This window comes from Myotis yumanensis, unplaced genomic scaffold (assembly GCF_028538775.1).
Source record: "Myotis yumanensis isolate MYYU_CA2020_CCGP unplaced genomic scaffold, mMyoYum1.0.hap1 SCAF_8, whole genome shotgun sequence".
NCBI classification, from domain to species: Eukaryota; Metazoa; Chordata; class Mammalia; order Chiroptera; family Vespertilionidae; genus Myotis; species Myotis yumanensis.
In genome coordinates, this window is record NW_027223759.1 from 46,934,463 (window position 1) to 46,959,983 (window position 25,521).

Sequence of the window (25,521 nt, forward strand, 5' to 3'; positions counted from 1 at the left end):
CAGCAAGTCAAGCTTAATCAGTACATCAACTGAAAAAAATACTCAACTATTTTTAGAGACAGTTAAGTAAAACAGAACTAGACATGAAAAATATCATGAAACAAGCTATGAGTGGAACTATAAAGAACAGCATATGAAGTACTATATAAAGAACCAAATATCTATTTTAAAGCACAAATTACTATAACATCAAAAGTAATGCCTTAAGATCTCGTTATTAGGATCCTATTTCTGCGTAAAAATTGCTATAAGCCTCTATCATAAATCCAATCAGAAAATCTTTGTAAGATTTCTTCTATCAAGTGGCTTCTAAAGTTACTTTGATCATGAGTAACACAAGCTTTTGTAACAATGTATTCCAACAATCAGTTATATTTGTTTCCAAATGGCTGATCACACAAATTAAGGGATAGCATGTTTGCTATTGGCTGATTGTTGCAACACAAAAATGTATACATGAAATAGTGAAACACAGCACACAGTATTAGACCAAAGTATTTTTCTCATTTCAAGTTTATTAAAACTTTAGCAGTACAAATTATCCAGCTTGCAGATTATCAAAAGATCAACTCAATAAAGTCCATGTTTAAAAAAAAAAAAAAAAAAAAAAGGACAAACATAAACAACCCAAAACAATGAGAAGAGAGAAACAACATAAAGGAGATTCATCAACAAGTCTCTAAAACTTAAAATTTGAGACAGAATGGAAATAAGTTTATACAACTCACTCATCCACTTTTGTCTTCATCTGTTCCAGGGCTTGATTCATGATCAAATTTTTTATTTTTATCATGTGCATGGTCATTTTCTTGACCCTTTGATTTTTGGTTTTCTTTTTCCACTGAGGATCTGGTCTTCTCATCCTCCTTATGTTTTAATGTGGAGAACTTTAATTCATTGTCCTGACTACTTTGTTTTATTTTTGCGAACGGACTTTGATCTCTATCAGCCTTCTTATCCCTGTTATCATTTGAACTATTATGATCACGATTTTTAGAGTGCATTCTCCTCTCACCCTCAGAATTTTCTTTTCTGTGTGAACTCTTACCTTCTTGGTTTCTATATTTTTCTTTGTTCCTGCTTTGACTTTCTTCCCTCTCTGAGCTCCTTGAATCTCTTCTCCTTCTCTTTCTATCTTTACTTCTCGACCGTCCTGGTGTAGCTCTTCTCTCTCGGCTCCGTGACCTTCCTCTTCTCCTGTACTCCTGCTCTCTGTATCTATGGTACTCCTTGCTTCTGCTACGATCACGGTCATGGCTTCTGGATCGCACTCTTCTGCTCCTGTCTCTACTTCTGCTTCGTTCCCTTGTTCTACTATTGTAACTGTGTTTGCCTTTAGTTGTATCACGTTCTCTGCTTCTAGACTGTGCATGCCTATCCTTTTCCTTACTTTTATTATGATCATGCTCATTACTTTTTGATTCTAACTGTTTAGACTTCTCTTTACTTCTACTCCTTTCCTGATCTTTTCCTTTAGAATCGGACTTTTCTTTTTCTTTTGTATTCTCATGATCCTTTTCTTTACTCCTTGACCTCATCCTCTTTTCTTCATGTCTATTATGCTTTGTATCCCTTTCCTTACTCTTTGATTTCTCTTTGCTTTTACTCCTACTTTTAGATTTGGCCCTTTTCTTCACCTTGTTTTTATTATACTTATCATCTTTCTCTGAATTTCTTCTGACGTCTCTCTCTTTGCTGCTAGATTTATGGTCTTTAATTTTCTTTTCCTTTTCACTTTTTCTGTTTGGACTCTCAGACACATGCCTGAGATCAGTTATTTTCTTCTCTTTTACTCTAACAGGGCTTCTTTGATTTTCTTTTACTTCATTTAACTCACTCCTAAAATAGAAGAGGGAAAAAAAAGCCTTTTTATTAAGAAAAAACTGGTGTCATTAGCTAGAATGATATTCTATTTTCCTTAAGATATCCAGAAACGGCTACAAATAACTGGATGTACTATAGTAAAAAAAAATAAAAAATATTTTTTTCACATTTGAAATAATATAGTTAAATCTTACTTATCCCCTTTGATCCATCTTTCACCACTTGATACTCTCATTCTTTGAGCTCTCTGCATCTCTTGCCTCCAATGTGGAGGAGTCTCACTCCGTCTGAAACGATCCCTTGATCTGGATCTAGATGGAGTTCGATAACGCTTAAGAAAACAAAAAGGGAAAAATTAACATATAAAAATATAAAAGCATTTTACCATAGCTGAAGTATATATATTTCCAGGTTCAAATAAAGTGTCTGATATTTCTATGCCCTCTAAAATAACTAATTTTCAGAGAGGAAATCAATGAGAAATACTTTAAAAACATACTGAAATTCCCAATAAGCATTAACCACAGAAACTCTACCCATCCACATCTTCTCTAGAGAACTGTCTTCAGTGGTTCTCAACCTTCCTAATGCTGAGACCCTTTAATACAGTTCCTCATGTTGTGGTGACCCCCAACCATAAAATTATTTTCGTTGCTACTTCATAACTGTAATTTTGCTACTGTTATGAATCGTAATGTAAATATCTGATATGCTATATGTGTTTTCCGATGGTCGCGACCTACAGGTTGAGAACTGCTGAAATGATGATAAAGCAGAATAGGTTCAAGAACCCTCACAAGTTGCCAAGTTCCAATTTGGAAGTATGTGATCTTGATGTTTCAAAGCAAAAAGTTCCATATTATTAAAAAACAACAAACAAAAAACAAGTAAATGTACAGATATTCATCTATTCAACTGCTACTTTTTCAACTCTTAGGATGGCCAACAACTCTACCACATACTGAGGAAACATTAGTGAGTCAAGACACACCTGATTTTGCTCTCTTGGAACTTACATTCTACAAGGTTAGAAGAACAGAGACAGACATATTATCACAGATATGAAGCATATATTCAACCACAATTAGACTGAATATAAAAGGAGAAGTAAAAGGCGCTCAGGGACTATATAACAAAGACATCTAACCTAGTGTAGGGAAAAGGTGGAAAAGTTAAATGACAAGTAAAAGCTAAAAACTACAGAATATGTATGAGTTACCTAGGCAAGGGTAAGGAAAAGGAGATAAAAGGAGGTGAGGATAGATGGGTGAGGAAGAACATGTTAGGCATAGAAATATACCATGTTTGAAGGTGCTGAGATAGGAAGAAATAGCATGTTTTCGAAATGATCAGAAGACAGATCACTGTGGCTAACGACAAAACTGCAAAGGAAAGTAGCACTTGATAATCTGATGAAGCAAGCAAGGACTAGCTTTTGTGAGGTCTTGTAGGCTATGGTAACTATTTTGGATTTATCATTAGGACAACAACAAAGGAGTGACATAATTAGATTTTCATTTTCAAATGATCACTCTGGAGAAAAGATTACATCAGTGATTCTCAAAGTGTGGTTTAGGAATCACAAGACTCACTATGGTCTAGGGCAGTGGTCGGCATACCATGGCTCCTGAGCCATGTGCGGCTCTTTGGCCCCTTGAGTATGGCTCTTCCACAAAATACCACGTGTGGGCACGCACGCACAGTGCGATTGAACTTCGTGGCCCATGCGCAGAAGTCGGTTTTCGGAAAGGAGATAGACGAAACAAGTATATGAGACAAGTGTGGATGGGAGAGTTGGAAAGGGCCGACCTCAGCGAACGTGTACCTCAATCAGATTGAGGACATTTTTAGCAAAGGCCAGCTTAGGAGTACCCAAATTAAGTTAATAACAATGTACCGACCTATATAGTTTAAGTTTAAAAAATTTGGCTCTCAAAAGAAATTTCAATCGTTGTACTGTTGATATTTGGCTCTGGCGACTAATGAGTTTGCCGACCACTGGTCTACGGCAGTGGGTGGCAAACTGCGGCTCACGAGCCACATGCGGCTCTTTGGCCCCTTGAGTGTGGTCACGAAGTTTCAATCGCACTGTACGTGCGCGCCTGCATGTGGTATTTTGTGGAAGAGCCACACTCAAGGGGCCGCAGTTTGCCGACCACTGGTCTAGGGCAGTGGTTCTTAACCTTGGCTGCACATTAGAATCACCTGGGAATCTTTTTTTTAAAAAATATATTTTATTGGTTTTTTACAGAGAGGGGAGAGGAATAGAGAGTAAGAAACATCGATGAGAGAGAAACATCAATCAGCTGCCTCCCGCACATCTCCCACTGGGGATGTGCCCGCAACCAAGGTACATGCCCTTGACCAGAATCAAACCTAGGACCTTTCAATCCGCAGGCCGATGCTCTATCCATTGAGCCAAACCAGCTAGGGCTGATTTTTTTTTTTTTTTTACAGAGAGGAAGGGAGGAGGATAGAGAGTTAGAAACATCGATGAGAGAGATGGATCAGCTGCCTCCTTCACACTCCCTACTGGGGATGTGCCCGCAACCAAGGTACATGCCCTTGACTGGACTCGAACCTGGGACTCTTGAGTCCGCAGGCTGACGCTCTATCCACTGAGCCAAACTGGTCAGGGCACCCCGGAATCTTTTTAAAATCCTGATTTGTGGGCCTCATCCTCCGGAAATTGTTTCTTTGTTATGGGGTGAGGCCACAACATTAGTAACAAAGAAACAGAATTTCCCGAGGATAAAGCCCAGAAATCAGAATTTTAAAAAGATTCCCAGGTGATTCTAATGTGCAACCAAGGTTCAGAACCACTGGTCTAGGGATTTGTGAGGTCAAAATTATTTTCATAATATCACATTATTTGCCTTCTCCACTTTCATTCTTTATCTTGCAATGGAGTTGTTCAGAGACGATATGGCATGTTTTTTGTTAGTTTGTTTGCTTTTGGTTTTTTGTTTTGTTTTTTTTCAAATATATTTTATTGATTTTTTACAGAGAGGAAGGGAGAGGGATAGTGAGTTAGAAACATCGATGAGAGAGAAACATCGATTAGCTGCCTCCTGCACACCCCCTACTGGGGATGTGCCTGCAACTAAGGTACATGCCCTTGACCAGAATTGAACCTGGGACCCCTCAGTCCACAGGCCGACACTCTATCCACTGAGCCAAACCAGTTAGGGCAATATGGCGTGTTTTGATGTCTTTGCTTTCACAGCTAATGGATTATGTGCTTATATATGGCAGTTTTGTGTTTTAAATACTACTCAGTTTTAATTTCCAGAAGAGTAAATATTAATAGATATAATCCACATCAACAAAAGCTCTTTTGAATCCTCAATAATTTTTAAGAGTATAAAGAAGTCCTAAGACAAAGAAGTTTGAGAACTGCCATGAAAACAGTTAGGAAGGTATTTACAGTTCTGAGAACATATGATGAATTGAATTAAGATTACTGGAGTGGAGTTTGAGAGAAGCAGATAGATTTCAGAGTATTTAGGAGGCTAAACTGAGAGGACTTGATGATGAATGAGATATATATGGTAGCAAAGAAAGGGGGAAAACAAAATGATTCTTGGGCTTGAAATTTAAGTAACTGACGTGGTGGTGTTTGTCATGAGACCAGGAATCTAAAGGAAGATTAGGTCTGAAGAGAAAGTGCTTATTGTATATACTGAGTTTGAGGTGCCCAGTAAGCAACTAAATGGCTGTCAAATAAGCCTTTGGTGAGAGAAGAACAGATGAAAATTTGACATTTATCAGCATATAGGGAGCCACTGAAGCCATGGGAGTGATGAGATTATCCAAGGAGCATATGCAAAATGAGAAGAGTTGGAACCCTGGTGTAGCACAGTATTTAAAAGTGGGATAGAAGGGTATGAACTGGCACTGGAAATGTAAGATAGAATAGCCAGAGATAGGAAGAAAATATGATGGGAGTAAAGCAAAAAGAGTATTACAAGTAGGGATATTAAGTAAGACAAAGACTGAAAGGATCCACTGGATTTTGTGACAGGAAGCTGACCACATGCCAAGTGCTGTTTTCAGCGGAACGGTAGAAATCAAACTGAAATGGCTGAGGAATGAGTAGGAAGTAAATAAATAATATACTAAATATACCCAAGTTTCTAAAATGCTGAAAACACAGTAGATATCTAAATCTGATAGGGATAATCTAGTAAAGACAAAGGGGGAGGAAGAAATTAGGTAAAGGGGGAGTAAGGGGAGATATCTGTAATACTATCAACAATAAAAATATATTTAAAAAAGGGGATGAAATATAAGAATAGAGTTAATTTTTAACAACAGTAGAGATGTAGTGGTCAGGAAGGGGGCACAGCAAAGACCTTCATTTCATTTTACACCATGTATCTGTAAAAATCCATTAACATCCCATGGATTTTAAGTTTGGAAGTACTAACACAAACAAGTTACTATGAAAAGAGAACATAATTCAATACCCACACCTACTCTGAATTTTAGTTATTTACATATATAACTATTTAAGAAACATTCAAATTAATTTAAGATAAATGCAATACTATTAAGATTTATGGGAAGGCCAAGCTGGTTTAGCTCAGTTGGTCTGTGGACTGAAGGGTCCCAGGTTCAATCCCCAGTAGGGGGTGTGCAGAAGGCAGCCAATCAATGATTCTCTCACATTATTAATGATTCTATCTCTCTCTCTCTCCCGCTCCCTTCCTCTCTGAAATAAATAAAAAAAGATTTATGGGAAAAGAATCACCTACCCTCGGTCCTCTTCCTTTAATTTTCCTGCCAGACCTGGTAACTAAAAGTCGCCTCTGGTATGAAGCAGGCTGGGAATTAAGTAGATTACTAGAAGGAAGCAAAGAGAAAATTAAAACATTATTTTATAAAAATAAATCTGGGAAATACAGCTTTGCTGATCTAAGGTACTAAATTTAAAATCGTATATAATTAGTGGTTTCCAACCAGGAATGTTATCAATGCCTAGCAGGTATCTGGAAAAGTCTGGAAGCATTTTTTCAACAGTCAATGTCTAAAGACGGTGCTATTGGTAATAAGTGCCCAGAAGTGAGGAATGCTAAAACCTTGTAATGCATGATGAAGAACTATTTTGCCCCCAAATTCCAATTGTAGTCTGTTGAGAAACATTGTTATAAAATCATTACTAAGACGAAGTTAACCTGACAGTGCTAAGGAAAATCACCAGAAGAGTTAGTATAGGCTATATGCTGTTGAGAGAATAGTTTTAAAACTTCCTTATTCCAAAGTACCTTATTATCTTACTAGAGACCCGGTGCACAAAATTTGTGCACTCGGCGGGCGGGGGGGTGGGGGGTGGTGTCCCCCCAAGCCCGGCCTGTGCCCTCTGGCAGTCTGGGAGCCCTCAGGGGATGTCCAACTGATGGCTTAGGACGGCTCCCAAGGGGGAGCCGGCCTAAGCTGGCAGTTGGACAGACTTAGCGCTGCCGCAAGGCGGGAGAACTTTCTGCCACCACTGCTGCGCTCGCTCGCCAGCCATGAGCACGGCTTCTGGCTGAGTGGCGCTCCCCCTGTGGGAGTGCACTGACCACTAGGGGGTAGTTCCTGCATTGAGCGTCTGCCCCTTGGTGGTCAGTGCGCATCATAGCAACTGGTCCTTCTGTCATTCTGTCAATTTGCATAATAGTCTTTTATTATATAGGATGAGTTGTTCATTGATAATAAAGCTATAGTGAAGTGTAATTATTGTGAATTAAGCAGAAACAATGTAGTCTGAATTAGCAAGATGTTTATACCATGGTTTATACCTAAAAGGAAAACTATTTTCAAATAATGAGTTAATACTGATTAGCATTAACAATATCCATGTAAGTAATATTTGAAAAGGTGATTCTAAAGTAGTTCAAAATTTTCTCTTTAATATTTACTTCCTTAGAAACATCTTAATACCTGAGGAAAAATAAAAATCCAATCAATCAATATTAAAATAACAAAGACTTAATTTTATGTTTTTACGGTATTATGAAAGTATGGGGGGATTGCTCAGAATTGTATTACTTTTATAACATTCTTCTTTGTTCATAAATAAGAGGAAGACTTCAATTTTTATTACCAAAATATCATAAATCATGCAAGGAAAAGAGCATTTTTTCCCTATCAGAGAAAATGGTTTTTACTTAAAAGTTTAATGTATACAAAATAATTGAAGTATAAACTTCAAATGGGTGCATGTTATTTTATGTAAATTTGTCTTCAATGAAGTTCATTTTAAAAAGAAAAAAGTTTAATGTATACAAATAACTCAGTAAAACACATCTCATTTTTAAATGGAATTGATTTAGAATTCCATTTAACATCTTTTTAGCATTTACAGTGCTTATTTTTCTTAAAAAGTAACTTTTACTCAAAATCTATTTGCATTGTCAATTTATCCATTCAGCTGTGCAGTTATTAGCAAAAAAGAGCTTTATGAACATTACCCTATAAAGGAAGATTTCAATCTTGTGACAAAGTCACCAATTAAATCTTGTCTAAAATAAGTACACACTTTTTTTCCCCCCAGAGAGATTGCGTTAAAGATTGTAAGGCACTACAAGATACACACATGTACATACCACTCTCTCTCTCTGTCTCTTTCTCTGTTTTTCCTTTCTTTCTCATCAGCTTTAGGAGGACTTTTTCTCATTAGAAATCTATTTTCAGGTATAGGAGGGATCTCTTCTGGACGGACAGTAGACTGGGGTTGTGCATCAAGATTTTCGGCCTCACTTCCACTAGATGCGCTTAATAGAAACACAAAACAAGTTTCATTTAGTTATTACATGCCTACTCCAAATGTCCAATTGTTGGTATTTCTTTACTTTAAGATATCACAATATATACACCATCCATCCTATACCCGTGACAAACCAACTAACCAACCAAAAATTAAAACCAAACATCTCCATTGTCACAGTTTCAAAAAAGATTTCCCACTAAAATGGGCCCAAAATATGAAATTCCTTGGACAATGTAAACTTAAATAAACTTAAAATACTTTAAAATACAGGTAAAGAAATTAGTTGTTTTAGAGGAAATAGGTATATAAAGACAAATTTTAGTAATAACACATTATTTCAGACAAAACAGGGTAAAAAATACAGTAACATCTGCTTTCTATCCTATGCAAAGGATATTGGAGCAAAGAAAACGAAGGACAAAAAAGCAAGGTAGACTGCTACAAAAAATAAGGAAAACAATAGTTGGTTTACTTCAATTCTCACTAATCTAATATTCCATTCATAATTACAAACCTATAAAACCAAAAGCATAATTACATTGAGTTCAGACAAAATTAACTGAATGGTTTTGTTGAAAATAGAATATACCCAAATTTAATCTAGAGACTGTAGAATACCAAAATGATCTTATACTTCATGCTATAAAATATTTCTATTTTAATGGTCCAATATAATTGATCCAAAATCCCAAAAGAATTATTTATAAACAAGGAAATATATATATATATATGTATATATATATATACATGTATATATGTGTGTGTATATATATATATATATATATATATATATATATATATGCGCCTAAGCAACCATCACAACTGAATGGACAACTAAAGAGGCTGCGTGGGGCAACCAGGCCGGCAGGGGTGACCAGGCCAGTGGGGGGGGGGGGGGGGGGGGGGGGGCAGTTAGCAGCCAGTGGTCCCAGATTGTGAGAGGGATGTCCGACTGCCAGTTTAGGCCCGATCCCCAGGATCGGGCCTAAACCGTCAACTGAACATCCGCCAAGGGGTCCCGGATTGGAGAGGGTGCAGGCTGGGCTGAAGGGGTGCCTCCCCACCCCCGTGCACACATTTCGTGTACCAGGCCTCTAGTTAGAATATAAAGCTAGTGTTGAAAAAGTAAAATTAAGACCTTTTCTTGCTTTTCTTTCGCTTCTTCTTTTCTTTCTTGTGTTTTCGGGAATTTTTCCTATGTTTCTTTTTTCTTTTTTTTGATTTCTCTTCAGAAGCACTTTCGGAATCAGAAGAATCAGAAGAGGATTGAGAATCACTTGAGCTATCTGAGTCACTGGATGATGATGAGGAGGAGGATTTATGCCTTTTCTTTTCTTCTTTCTTAGCTTTCATAAAGAAACAAAAAGGTCTTTTGGTCAACACATTTTAGATAAACATTTTAAGTGGAAATTTATATTTTCTAAGTCCAGTATTTAATAGCTAGTCCATCTAGCTGTTTGAACTGAGAGGTACAGGAAAGGAGTTAAGAGTCAAGATTATAATCCAGAGTTGTATCTATTGAACCCAGGGGTGTGAAAGGTCCCATTGGCTGTATAAGCCCACAGAAATCATTTGGCCTGGCCCTGACACGGCATTAGGGATGAGTTAATTAAATGTTTGACCAAATACAGCAGACTAATTTTTAAGTTGATAATTTTGTATAGCCTGAGAATGATGTTATAAACATCCAAATGGCCCTAAGCAGAAAAAAGGTTCCCCAACCTTGTAGAATTTTTGAAAAATAACAGATAAATCTATAACAATAAACTAAATTAATTTTAGGAAACATTCGATAGCATAGTGTTTTCAAAAAAGCACAGAAGCAACACTTAAGAGTCTGAGGTTCTAATCTTCTTGTAGCGCTCAACTTTTTCTCTTGTTGAGACTGCAAGTAGATTGGGGGAAAAATACTTTGCATAAATGTGGAAAGATAAGAAACATGATTTCAGCCCTGATCGGTTTGGCTCAGTGGATAGAGCATCGGCTTGGGGACTGAAGAGTCCCAGGTTCAATTCCAGTCAAGGGCATGTACCTTGGTTGCGGGCACATCCCCAGTAGGGGGTGTGCAGGAGGCAGCTGATCGATGTTTCTCTCTCATCGATGTTTGACTCTCTATCCCTCTCCCTTCCTCTCTGTAAAAAAAAAAAAATCAATAATATATATATATATTTTTAAAAAAAGGGAAACACGATTTCATTAGCATGGACTTATGTTTCCATGCCTTAGCATTCCCCTAATGATTAAGAAATTTAGCCGTTTGAAAGTACTAACACAAGTAAGTTACTATGAAAAGAGAATATAACAAGAGGAGTAGACTTACAATAGAGGGTGGTCATTTGATGATAATTAATAACTATGTTTTTGAGATCTCTACAAAAAAATTCTTCAAATTAAAAATCTTACTTTGGTTTAAGTAATAATTTTAAAAAGGGTCCCAAAGCTCAGATGCTTTAAGGACTAGTCAACTAACATAAATAAGTGAAGTTAACCTGGTATAATAAAACAGGAATTGGTGAAAGATATGACAAACTGCATAGAGCTCGACTCATCTAAAAGTATTCTAATTAAACTATGGACTTAAAGAGTGAATACAAGCCAAAGATGGGACACCATTGATATATGGGTAACTACAATAACATGGAACACATCAACTACATTAGAATCCATCTATATTTATAAAAGCCTAAGTGACTGAACAACTGAAGGACTGAATGACTCATCAACTGGTCATTATGACATGCACTGACCACCAGGGGGCAGACGCTCAATGCCGCAGTTGCCCCCTGGTGGTCAGGTGCACTCCCAGTCAACGTCCCACAGCCACCCGCCCTGGCCGGTGCACCAACCTCCCCTGGCACCAGCCAGCCAGCCAACCTCCCGTGGCCCCTCTCCCCGGCCAGCCGGCCCCGGGCCCCGATCGGGGAGGGAGACAGCCCCATCAGCCCCCATTTCCCACCCGTGCATGAATTCGTGCATCAGGCCTCTAGTTAGTTAATAATGATATTGGTAAATAAAATACTAAGTATTTATACTGTTTTTTTCTATTTGAGCTGTACCACTGGTTAACTAAATAGTAAATGAAGGGAAGATGCTATTTATCAAAAGTATTCCAGTAATAAATGTAGGGATCAGAGTTTGTGTATCATCATTTTACAAATAATGAGGCACACTGATCACCAATTGCAGCTGCAGAGAACAAAGACAAACTGTCCTGTGTGACTCTTGGTCCTATCAAAACATTAAAAAAAATAATCAAAACTGAATCTGATCAATTTTCTACAACTACAAAGCAAATAGGAAACAGAAGTAAAAAAGAATGTATTACATAACATACAGGTGCAATCAGTAAAATCCAGCGTGTACAATAATGGGAAACACTACAGGACAAATGACCAAGGCAAGTGTGAGATGCCTCACAGGCCAGGGTGAGATTATAACTATTTTTATGGTAATATAATCTGCCTGAGTATCATATGACATCACCTATAAAAGGAAAATATACTGTGTTTTAGAAAAGATGCCTTGGGCTGAAACCGGTTTGGCTCAGTGGATAGAGCGTTGGCCTGCGGACTGAAAGGTCCCAGGTTCGATTCCGGTCAAGGGCATGTGCCTTGGTTGCGGGCATATCCCCAGTGGGAGATGTGCAGGAGGCAGCTGATCGATGTTTCTCTCTCATCGATGTTTCTGACTCTCTGTCTCTCTCCCTTCCTCTCTGTGAAAAATCAATAAAATATATTTAAAAAAAAAAAAAAAAAAAGAAAAGATGCCTCGGAAGAGGGTTTAGAAAGTGCAAAGGTTGAAAAAGTTCCCCCTTTTCATATTTGTCAGCACTGTCTTATGTGCAAAATTTAATTTAATTTACTAGTACATACCCTTTTCCTAGGTATCTGTTCAGAATAAAAAAGAATCTGATTGGGGGAAAAACAGCAGTAAAAAATAGATGAGCAAAAAGGCAAAAATTAGAGACACGACAACATCAGTATTAAACTACATTCTATTAATAGAGTGTTGCTTTAGTTAACCTAAATTGAAAAATATCATCCAGGCACGTGAATCTGACTGAAATATTATCCTTCTCAAATCAACAAGTATGTTTAACTGACTAGTATTAGACACATCGCAAAATGAGGCCAAGACACCGATAGGAAGAATTGTAGAGTATATGGAGAAGTTCCACAGGGAACTTTACAAGACAATCTATTGGAAAATAAGATCAACAAGTGTGAATTCAATAGCAAATAGCATCAGGAAATATACACTTAATACATTTTTCTAGAAACTCTGACTCTATTAATTGTATACGAATTTAGCAGTATGGTCAAAAAGTACACAAGTAGAGTGGAAATGCTTTGTAGGACTACAGTCAGTTTTGTAACACAACATATGTATTCCTATAAATCTCTCTGCTATGGAAAACCGTACAATAAAACCACATGGCTTATGGGGAAAATGGTGTTGGGATATAAAATTCAAAAACTTCAGTGACACATTTTTTTGAAAAGACAGAAAACTACTAAAATTACAACAGCTTTACACATGTTAAATGGTTAAGAATTATATAAATCTGCACTAATAAAAGAGAACGATGCAAATTGCCATACCTTCACGACGCCCACCAGCCAATCAGGAGCTGTGTATGCAAATTAACCCAACAAGGACGACAGGTTAATTTGCATGCGCAGGCACCCGAAAGCAATGCATACCACCCGAGCCGCTCCGGGCGTCTGGGCAGCGTGGAAAGGTGGAAAGGCGGCTCCGGGTCTGAGCGAAGGCAGTTCCAGCAGCCAGGGGAAGGAAGGCCCATTCTTGCACGAATCTTCGTGCATTGGGCCTCTAGTATGACAATAAACAAGGCACTTTACTTTGAAAAAGATCTGGGGTTTTCTTGTGGAAGTGAACATGAGAAGGGCTGCAGCTAGTGAGTTACTGTAAAGTAGTAGAAGAAGAGTGATCTGAAATCAAATGGAAAATTTTAGCAGACTATGCTTAAAAACACAGGTGGTGAACTGAGGCAGCTTAGCAGATGTGTGCATGTGTGATTGTTGTGTATTCCTATGAAGCTGTTCAGCTGCGTATGACTTTCTCCACTCAGTGTTTCTTATAGACAAGATCAAACAGACAGAGGCAAAGGTGAAATTGCTAAGTTCAAATTGTTTTATAATTAATATATATGAAAAGCCAGTGACCAGAACGCCGGAATGACCAGCCACTATGATGCCCACTGCGGCTAGCGAACCAGCCCGATCTGGCACTATGATGCCCACTGTGGCCAGCGAACCAGCTCGATCTGGTGATGGAGCCAGCTGGCCAACCTCCTGCAGCCCCACACCCCCCCCCCCAGCAGCCGCCCCTACAATCAGGCCCCACCACCCCAATCAGGGTGGGGCCTGCTGGCCAATCGCCCATGGCCCCTTCCCCCAGCCTGCCTGGCCCTGATCCGACGTCAGCTGATTTCTCAAAAGAAACTTTGCAGGCCAGAAGGGAGTGGCAAGAAATATTCAAAGTGATGAATGCCAAGAACCTACAACCAAGATTATTTTATCCAGCAAAGCTATCATTCAGAACTGAAGGTCAGATAAAGAGCTTCACAGATAAGGAAAAGCTAAAGGAGTTCATCACCACCAAACCAGTATTATGTGAAATGCTGAAAGGTATCCTTTAAGAAGAGGAAGAAGAAAAAGGTAAAGATACAAATTATGAACAACAAACACACATCTATTAACAAGTGAATCTAAAAATCAAGTGAATAGCCCTAACTGGATTGGCTCAGTGGATAGAGTGTTGGCCTGCGGACTGAAGGATCTCAGGTTCGATTCTGGTCAAGGGCATGTACCTTGGTTGCGGGCATATCCCCAGTAGGGGGTGTGCAGGAGGCAGCTAATCGATGTTTCTCTCTCATTGATGTTTCTAACTCTCTATTCCTCTCCCTTCCTCTCTGTAAAAAATCAATAAAATATATTTTAAAAATAAAAATAAAGTGAATAAATAATCTGATGAACAGAATAAACTGGTGAATATAATAGAATCAGGGGCATAGAAAGAAAGGGAGTGGACTGACTATTCTTGGGGTGGGGGAAAGGGGTGTGGGGGTGCGGGAAGAGGCTGAACAAAAATCGTACACCCATGGATGAGGACAGTGGGGGGGGGAGGGGGAAGAGGAACAACTATAATAATCTGAACAATAAAGATAAATAAATAAATAAAAAAGATTTGCAAAAGATCAAGTTTCTTTTTCTCAATGCAGCTGTTTTCCCTTAATGTATTAGATAAATCATCTGGAATTAAAGATTTTTCTTTTGTTGCAGAAAAAAATAAATAAAAAGGAAGAAGAGGAGGCAAGGGAATACAGTAGGTCCTCGGGTTACATCGGAGATCTGTTCCTATGGCGTGACATAACACGATTTTCACTGTAAGTCAGAACCCACCTACATAAGCACCTACGAAACTCATATGGAGCACATACAAAGCAGTAATAAAGTGAAACAGTAAAAAAAAAATTAAAAATAACAAGTCCTGACCTTTACTTGTGATAAATTATAAAAAACATAAAGCACACATGTACATACGTCAAAATGACAGAACTTTTTTTTTATAAATAGGAGATGGCAACATAACGACTTATGTTGAATCCAAAGTAACCTGAGGACTGAATGTAATCAGTTAATATAAAAATAAATATAAATTTTTAAGTAAGGCTGACATTAGTCATTTTAGAGAAATATGAATTAAAATTAGCTTTTTAAAAACCTATTATTAGCCCTACCTGGTTTGGTTCAGTGGATAGAGCATCGGCCTTTGGACTGAAGGGTCCCCAGTTCGATTCCAGTCAAGGGCATATACCACAGTTGTGGGCTTGATCCCCAGTAGGGGGTGTGCAGGAGGCAGCTAATCAGTGATTCTCTTTTATCACTGATGTTTCTATCTCTCTTTCCTTATATTCTAGTGGCAATGTCTACCAAAATTACAAATGCATGATTTCTATAATCTTTTAATTCCATTTCTAGAAATGTATCTTTCCAGTCAACATTTGCATACATGTAAAATGATATACAAAATATGGGAATGGGAACTGATGGGCAAAGATGGAAGACTTTTACCAACTATCCTTTTATGCTTTCTAAATTTTGAACCAAATAAATGTATTACATTTAAAAATAGAATTTATTTTTATCCTCACCCAAGGATATGTTTGTTTGTGTTTTTTAAAGAGAGAGAGGGAGAGAGAAACATCGATCAGTTACCTCCTGACAAACCCTCAACCTAGGTATGTGCCTGGACTAGGAATCGAACCTTGAACCTTTTTCTTTTTTAAAGTTCTCTTTTTAAAAAAATTTTTTTTATTGATTTCAGAGAGGAAGAAAGAGGGAGAGAGAGAAACATCAATGATGAGAGAATCACTGATCAGCTGCCTCCTCCATACCCCCCACTGGGGGCCCGCAACCCAGGCATGTGCCCTGACCAGGAATCAAACCGTGATTTCTTGGGTCATAGGTCAAGACACTCAACCACTGAACCATGCCGGCTGGGTAAACCTGTAACCTTTTTGGTGTACAGGACAATGCTCCAACCAACTGAACCACAGGGCCAGGGCTAAAAATAGAAAATTTTAAACTTTCAAGTATGACAACTGTTTCCATTTCTTCCTCCAAAAACCCTACCTCCTGCCTAATGACTTGCACAAAATCAATTTCATAGTCTCTTTTACAAGAATAAATATCCTTAAGACATAGGTATTGACTTTACTAACAACAACCAAACTCCAGAACATTTTACTTGTAAAAACCTAAGGTAAGAAAATGCTGCCTGAAACCTATATAATTTAATTTACTAAGGTAACCACAATAAATTCAATAAAGAAAAAAAGAAAGAAAATAATACCTTTCATGTTTGAGATCTATAGACACAATGAACTTCAAATGAAATCTTTATGTTGATGAAAATCTCTAGGCCATCATCAAAATAAATTTTGAAATAAAGAAAAGTATCCCTAAAATAGGTCTCCTTTAGATATTTTCATTCCACATTACTGTCTCCTTTCAAACATTTCTAAATTTAACATCCCACTGTTTTCCAGTAAAATACCATAATCACAGCTCTTAATTCCTGGGTAAGGGCACTGAAATGGAACCGTCACCGTAGTCTCTCTGGTGTTCTCCACTGTCCCCTCAGTACAAGATTCACCAGCTGCTTCCTGTACTGTATTCTTCTCTCTGTACTGCCAAGCAATGTGTTTCCTGCCACATATATGCAAAATCTCTGCTCATATAACTACTTATTTATTGCAATGTTGCCATAATTCAGACCTTGTGTTTCAGTGTACTCTGTAATGTAGCAATGACTCTGTCTCTTGTTGCATGGCCATGGTGGACAAACCTCTCTTAACAACAACTGAAGTGAACTCTGAAAAGACCAGTATAACCTGAGGTCATGCCAGGTCTGAAAAACCAGGAAATGCTTTAATCAAGATAGCAGTTTCATTTTCTGGAGCTCTGTGTTCTATCCTCCACTACTATGTCCCCTGAAAGCCTCTACAGGGATGTACTTTTTATTAGTCTCTAGTGTTCTACCTCAGCATCTGTTGAAGGTTCTTCTGACTGTGAACCTTCTCAAGCACATTGAAATAGCCACAAAAAGCAGAATTTCCAATCTTGCAAGAGCAAAGGGAGAAAGGCCCCAGAAGATTGCCCAGACTCACCAAGACCATTTACAGGTGGGCCCAGACAGTCAGATCTCTTCAGAAGTCTTTTTGTTTTCTTTCATGAAGTTAGAAAAAGAAAAAAAAAAGATTCTGTATTTATTTCTTTTTAAACTGGGGTATAAATCTCTCAAACAAGGTTATAAATGTAATGATGGTGAACACCACAGTGTTGCACAAAGCTTTTTGACTATTCACAATTTAAAATTGCAAGGAGGCCATGAAATTGAAAAATTGAATGTAAGACACAGCTCTGCCTAAAAAAAAAAAAAAAAAAGATTACATAGATGCATGACAAAATCCAATGTTCTAAATGGTAATTGAAGGACTGTAGACTAACACATGCCAAACTGTGCGATCTCAAACATAAAGGTATTTTCCTCTTTCCACAGTGTTATCCAGAATAGCAGTCATGGTTGGAAACAAATCTAACCTCTTCAGGAACTATGGAGAGACATTAATCTTCCCCAAATGCTGAAACTGTTAAGGTCAAAGTTTGCTACCTTAACATGAGATTGAGGAACATACACTAAGTTGCTACAACAACTTTCAGTACAACTTCCTGGCCACAACAGCATGGGCAAAACTAGCATTTATCTCTTCAGATGAAAAGACATTATAAGGGCACAAATCATATATAAAGAGTGACATTCATTCACTTTCTCTTCCTTTCAGCAAATACTCAAACACTGATCCTTTAATACCAAAAAAATCCCACAAAAAAAAACATTATAACACAGTTACTAGAGAATCTATGATAATGGTTTATGATTTAAAATGTAACCTTCTAGAGGAAGAAGAAGAAAAAGGTAAAGATACAAATTATGAACAACAAATATGCATCTATCAACAAATGAATCTAAGAATCAAGTGAATAAATAACCTGATGTACAGAATGAACTGGTGATTATAATAGAATCAGGGACATAGAAAGGGAATGGACTGACTATTCTTGGGGGGAAAAGGGGTGTGGGAGATGCGGGAAGAGACTGGACAAAAATCATGCACCTATGGATGAACACAGTGGGTGGGGAGTGAGGGCGGAGGGTGGGGTGGGAGCTGGAAGGAGGGGAGTTATGGGGGGAAAAAAGAGGAACAAATGTAATAATCTGAACAATAAAGATTTAATTTAAAAAAAATTAAAAAAAAATGTAACCTTCTAAAAAATTACTTCAATCTCTAAATATTCCACACAGCAGTCTTAACACTTTTATAAGCAGAAAATAGATCCTGGCACAGAGACCTTAAAGATTAAAAAATGTTAAGGAGAAGAAAAAACTATAGTCAGTATAGAATAAAAGATGAAGATTTCCTAGATAATATGGGGAAAAAATAATATCTTAAAACCAAAATATTCCAATTGTACAAATGAGACTCTCAAGGATTAAATATAAGTAGTTCAGGGTCTAAAATTTGCAAACACAGATGGCTTATTAGTTTTTTCTTTCTAACAATGTAAAAGGTATGTAAATGTGTGGGAAACTGTTTATTGCCTTCACTATCTGATAAGTGTAGACAGAGACCGCCCCCCCCCCCCCCCACTCCCCATCCCCAAAGGCTGGGTGCCTTTGAAGCCCTAGCAAAGGTCGGAGCTATGTGCCACCCGTTTGTCCAGACAGTGGTAGCTGAAACTACTTCCCCATTTATTATTATGTAAATCCTTGCTGATGGGCTAGTCTGCGGTTAATGGGGGGTTGCCTGCCTAAGGGCTGTGCTATGGGTGCATCCCAGATGAATAAAAGCTTGGTGAGGCCTGAGCACAGGTGGAAGTCCTTCCCCTTGAGTTGGACTTGCCCGCCTGGTCCCCCAATATTTCCAATTATCTCTTGTCTTTTCATATTCATTTGTGTGCGGCTCTGCTTCCAGTTCCTGAACCCTGATCCACGCGGGACGTGGGAAGGAAACACTCAACATAAATGTCTATAATCACCATGCTGTATTCCTAAAACTCTTAAAGTAATTGTATGTCAGCTATAATTAAAAGTTTAAAAGAAAAATTTAAAGATACTCAACAACTATTCTTTTATTTAAACCCTTACTCGAGGATATACTTTTCACTGATTCTAGAGAGAAAGAAAAACATCAATGTGAGAGAGATACATCAATGGGTTGCCTCCTGGATGCACCCCAACCAGGATTGAACCCACAACCTGGGTATGTGCCCTCAACCCTGCAGTGCATGGGATGATGCTTTAGCCAACTGAGCCACACAAGCCAGGGCAACACCTCATTCTTTTTCTTTTTCTACTTTTATTGAATTCAGAGAAGAAGGGAGAAAGAGAAAGATAGAAACATCAATAATGAGAGAGAATCATTGATTGGCTGCCTCCTGCATGCCCCACACTGGGGATCAAGCCCACAACCCGGGCATGTGCCCTGATTGGGAATTGAATCGTGACTTCCTGGTTCATAGGCTGACACTCAATCATTGAGCCACATCAGGTGGGCCAACACCTCATTCTTTACTGAATCTTCGTGAACACAAGGCATGCATTATACCTGTTATTTGTAAATAAAGATAGGTAGGCAGACTCATGAAACACCAAGAAGTTATATACAGTCCCATTATGAGCTGCAGCATATATTCCTGAAATGGTTTATGAGATACATATCTGATATGACAAAAAAAGAAAGGAATCTATCAGAATCAAAATTAAATGCAGAGACAGAAAATGAAAAATAAGCCTTCTCTATGACTATATTGGGTCTTTCGAAATAAAAACAAAACAAATTGTGCGTATTTCTTTTTATAGCTATGTTGATTTGGGGGGGAGGGGCGGAGAGAAATCAATGATGAGAGAGAATCACTGATCAGCTGCCTCCTACATGCTCCTCACTGGGGACCAAACCCACAACCTGAACATGTACCCTGACCAGGAATTGAACCTTGATTTCCTGATTCATAGGTCAACGCTCAACCACTGAGCCACGCCAGCCGGGCAAAATGTGCTTATTTCTAAATGTTACAGAGGAACTCAGTATACCTAAAACTTGAGAACAGAATGTTCTACCTAAGTCAATTCTGAAAGAAATGTTAAAGACTAATGACTTAGTGACGTAACAGAAAGAGCTCTAGATTTGGAGCCAGCAAACTAACTTGGGTTTGAGGAGTAGTCCCCTGATGTGGTGAGTATATCTTTATCTGTAAAATAGGGGAAATATTATAGGACTTTTGTGAAGATCAGAAAAGATTATAGATGACTCTTGCCTTTGTTAACCATGAAAAACTAAGTATTGATGTTATTGGTCCCTAGACTAGTAACAATAGTCAGTTCAACATTTACCACTTTCTACACAAATTTGAAGGTAATACCACTATTTTTAGAGTGCCAGACTCAATTATCTGTAATAAATGGTAGCAGTTACATACTTGATATGCAATATAAAGACTTAAAATATTTACTTAAAGTTCTTACTATTTTGGATAATATCATATCAAACTATTAGTCATGGTAACTTTAATTGTCCTGGACTAAATAAAAGAAGTTTCTCAAACATGCCAGATGCTTCTGAATCTAAGCAGCAGATGAAGGGGAAATAATTTATTCCCCTAAAGTTTCTTAGTCTATGTTATTCTCTTAAATTGTCATCTTTTTCCCACTCTTTCTTTGCCTAGAAAGTAACTATTTTCCATGCTACTTAAACAACTAAGTTTTTTTTTAAGCCCCCTCACCCCCGCTCAAAAAAAAAGGTGGAAGCAGGACAAATTACTGAAAACTAATAAGAAAACGTAAGTTGTTCTGTGGTAAATGAACAATGTATGAAATAAAACAAAGCATGTTTTCAAAAAATGACGGTTAAAAAACAAAAATATATTCAAATCACAAAATCCAAATATTTAAATCCACTTTCATGTGAACCTTATGCCAACTATTTAGAGTGTCTGCTGTTTTGTATGCATAAGAATTATCAAAAATGTGTATTTGTTCTTACCTTTAGATTTGGGAATTAGCTCTCCACAACTGAGTATCCGCACCTCAGCAAATGGTTTGCTAGCTGCATCTGTTTTCTGATTTTCTATCTCCCTCACAACTTCTTGACCAGAAATCACTTGCCCAAAAACAACATGATGCCTAAAGAGTCACATAAAAGTGATTAAATAAAAACTTCTTATTTTAATATTAATTTAAAGTAGATTATAAAATTAATTAAAATATTTACCCATCTAAATGAGGAGTTGGTTTTGTTGTTCTTTTGGAAATCATCAGACAGAAGAATAAAAACAAAGTCAGAGAAAAACAAAGTTAGCATCTCTACAAAGGAAAAGAAAATAACTGCATTGGAAACAAAGTTGTAAACAAACAAATCATACATCTTAACATAAAACTTATTATATTAACCTGAAGTAGAATAGAATGCAATGTTTTCCACATAATGAATTTTTAAAAACTTGTTCTGATTATAAAAGTAATACCTACACATTGCTGAAAACTTACATGTATTTAGCATTGTAAGTTAAAAATGGAAACTCTTATAACCGTGCTAGAGGAAACATAAAATGATGCAAAGTTAACATTTTGGTATTATTTCTACCCATCCATGTTTTTTGTATGTGACGGGTTCTTACTGAATATTCATGGTTGTATATTGTTCTACTATATGGACATATCAAAATTTGTCAAATCATTCCACTAGTTTATGGTTTAACAATAATGTTTTTAATCTTAACATTTTAAATAGTTAAATCATAGATCATATTCTGATGGCTCTCACACATTTCCTGTTGAACCTGAACAGAAAATATAGTGTTTATAAATTGTTAAATTACCTGTCAACATTTAAAATTTTGAATACTTTTACATAAAAATCCAGATTTTAGACCTTCTGAAAACCTAGAAGATGTAGAACCCGGCACATGGAAATAGTTGGCCAGACTGAGAATCCCTGCTTTGTTTATAGTACAGGAATTAATAGTTTGGTTTCTTGTCCCAGTAGTCTTTACTTATATTATTTCTTAAGACCTGTAGCTTTTTGAGTTTGTTACCCCTGTCATAAAGTAAACTTCATGTTGAAGAGAGATCTTGATTAAAACTTTGGATAAAACCCCAAGAAAAGAAAAAATTCATTTTTTGTGAATAAAGTATATTTTTAAAATCCTTTCTTTCCCCATATCAGCCTTAAAAGCTTTGTGGTTAAAAGAAGGCTGCTATTGCCCTAACCAGTTTGGCTCAGTGGATCGAGCTTCGGCTTATGGACTGAAAGGTCCCAGGTTCGATTCCGGTCAAGGGCATATACCTTGGTTGTGGGTACATCCCCAGTAGGGGGTGTGCAGGAGGCAGCTGATTGATGTTTCTCTCTCATTGATGATTCTAACTCTCTATCCCTCTCCCTTCCTCTCTGTAAAAAAATCAATAAAATATATTAAAAAAAAAAAAAAAAGAAGGCTGCGACTTGAGTAGCTAGTAGGACATACTAGATGGGCATTGTATCTTATCAAAAAAAGACATTAGAATTTTGGAAGTAGAAACAACATTTAACTATTAGTTAGCCGGAGCTAGCTCGGCTCAGTGGGTAGAGTATTGGCCTATGAACTGAAGGGTCCCAGGTTAGATTCCGGTCAAGGGCACGGGCCCAGGTAGTGGGCTGGATCCCCAGTAGGGGGCGTGCAGGAGGCAGCCAATCAATGATTCTCTCTCATCACTGATGTTTCTCTCTCCCTCTCCCTCTCCTTTCCTCTCTGAAATCAATAAAAATATATTTGAAAAAAAAAAAGTTAACCATTGGTTAAAGCACATATACAACACTACTAAAAAAAATTCTAACATATACATTTATTTTTAAAAGTCCACCATACTTTTAAAACTAATAACCCATTGTTTCCTCACTGTTAACAGCTATGCTTACTTGAACTTGCTAAAAGCACCTAGAAATGTATACCTTGTATGCATTATGTTATATTCAATGTGCAGGCGCGCGCGCGCGCATGTGTGTAAAATCTGCATCTAGATACAGTTAATCCTCACTTCACAGATTTCATATTTGCAAGTTTACTTGCTCACTAGAGTTTATTTGTAATCCCTAAAGCAATTTCAGTTATTTTCATGGTCATTCTCAGACTGGTGAAAAAGGTTGTTGGTAAGAAATACGGAAAAATGGGAATTCTTATAACAGTGCTGGTAGAAACATAAAATTATGTCTCCACTGTGAAAAACATTGATGGCTTCTCAAAAAGCTAAAAGTGCTCTGGCTGGTGGGGGCTCAGTTGGTTGACCCGTGCACCAAAAGGTTGCTTGTTTGATTTCCTGTCAGGGCACATGCCCAAGTTCAAGAAGCCTATCAATGTTTAGCTCTCTCACATTAATATTTCTCTTTCTTTCCCTTCCTCTCTCTCTACAAATCAATTTTTAAAGTCTTTTAAAAAAAGTTAAACGTAAATTTCCTCATGACCCAGCAGTTCCAACTCCTAGGTATGTAGCCAAAAGAATTGAAAACGGGGACTCGTGGAAAGAGGTAAGATGAAATCAACACTTAGAGGTAAGATTCAGTGCATATACTTGAAAGATGTTATGAACTTGAGATTTTGAATTTTATCTAAAAAAGGAAAATCAATTATCATGCCCAGTGTTAAGGATCTGGTAAAACTGGCACTTACTGCTGATACTAAAGTATACATCTTTTTGGAAGTCAATGCAGCATATACAAAGAAAAACTTAAAAATGTGTAAAACAGCCCAGCCAGTGTGGCTCAGTAGTTGAGCATGGACCATAAACCAAGTCAGGGTTCAATTCCAGTTCAGGACACATGCCCAATTGCAGGCTCAATCCCCAGTGGGGATCATGCAGGAGATAGCCGATCAATGAGTCTCTGTCATCACTGATGTTTCTCTCTTTCTCTCCCTCTCCCTTCCTCAATAAAAATATATTTTTAAGAAAATGTGTAAAACATTTCAGTAAGTAAACTTGTAGCAACTTATAAATAAGAAATAATTAAAATATATCAAATAATAGGCACAACAATGTTCATTGCAGCAATTTGGAAAAAAGGGAACTATAAACCAAATGTTCAAAAATTAAGGTTAATTACCCGGCCAGGTTGACTCAGTGGGTTGGAGCATTGTCCCGTTCACCAAAAAGGTTACGGGTTCAATTCAGGGCACATACCTAGGTTGCAGGTTCCATCCCTAGTTGATATACATACAGGAGGCAACCAATCGGTATTTCTTTCTCACATTGATGTTTTTCTCTCTCTCTCAAATCAATATATATCCTCAGTTGAGAATAAAATATATCTATATTTATATAGGTTATTTTCTTATTAAACCTATATATATATATATATATATATATATATATATATATATATATACATGTTAATTATATAAATAAAGCACTGTATATTCAAACAATGGACTAACATGTAGCTTTTAGAATGTTAGTATTTAGTGATGTGGAAAGAGATTTATATTTGAAAGTTAATTATAACCGTATATATACAACACTCACTCTACAAACATTTTTATTAGAAAGATGCTCTGGGGATGGGATTGTTTTCTTCTTTTCATTTGTATGGTAGAACTTTTCTTTCTTTTTTATTTTTATTTTTTATATATTTTTATTGATTTCAGAGAGGAAAGGAGAACCAAACTGGGTGGTCTAACTTTTCTACAAAAAACACAATAAAGTTGTTTTTGTTGGGAGAAAAAAAAAAGATAAGGCCTGACCAGGGTGGCACAGTGGTTGAACATCGACCTATGAACCAGGAGGTCAGGATTCAATTCTGGTCAAGGACACATGCCCAGGTTGTGGGCTCAATCCCCAGTGAGGGATGTACAGGAGGCAGCTGATCAATGATTCCCTCTCATCACTGATGTTCTTTCCCTTCCTCTCTGAAGTCAATACAAATTTTTTTTAAAAGAATAAAATATAAGAAAATCAGAAACCCTATGGTGTGGGACAAAAGTAGGTTTAAGTTGTGAGTACATGAAAGTTTATTCCTGTATTATTGTTTATTAATTATTGTATTACTTTCCATATAAACAACTATAAACCTACTTTTCTACCACCCTGTATACACATAATAGAGTACTATGCAGCTGCAAAAAAAGAATGAGAAAGGACAGGTTCATATCTATGAACTGATATGGAGTGATTTCCAGGACATACTGTTAAGTGAAAAGAGCAGAATATTATAAAAATACCTACTGCACAAGAAAAAAAGGGAAAATAAGAAAATATATATACGTATCTGTGTTTATGTTTGCAGAAAGAAATATAGGAAGATAAACCAGAAACTAATGAGATTGGTTATT

At 37.2% G+C, this 25,521-nt stretch overlaps 1 protein-coding gene across 2 annotated transcripts in view; it reads right to left on the reverse strand.

Moving 5' to 3' along the window:
- Nucleotides 1-495: 495 nt before the first annotated feature.
- The window catches only part of PPIG (peptidylprolyl isomerase G), a 40,429-nt gene continuing 15,403 nt past the window's right edge, over nucleotides 496-25,521 (reverse strand). For both annotated transcript variants that reach the window (XM_070422793.1, XM_070422794.1), the window contains exons 8-14: nucleotides 21,435-21,464; nucleotides 21,207-21,346; nucleotides 9,717-9,924; nucleotides 8,415-8,582; nucleotides 6,582-6,669; nucleotides 2,019-2,155; nucleotides 496-1,839 (exon numbers count right to left, since the gene is read on the reverse strand). In XM_070422793.1, the coding sequence (XP_070278894.1) occupies nucleotides 729-1,839; nucleotides 2,019-2,155; nucleotides 6,582-6,669; nucleotides 8,415-8,582; nucleotides 9,717-9,924; nucleotides 21,207-21,346; nucleotides 21,435-21,464 (1,882 nt within the window). In that variant the 3' untranslated portion in view covers nucleotides 496-728. The remainder of the gene's footprint in view (nucleotides 1,840-2,018; nucleotides 2,156-6,581; nucleotides 6,670-8,414; nucleotides 8,583-9,716; nucleotides 9,925-21,206; nucleotides 21,347-21,434; nucleotides 21,465-25,521) is intronic.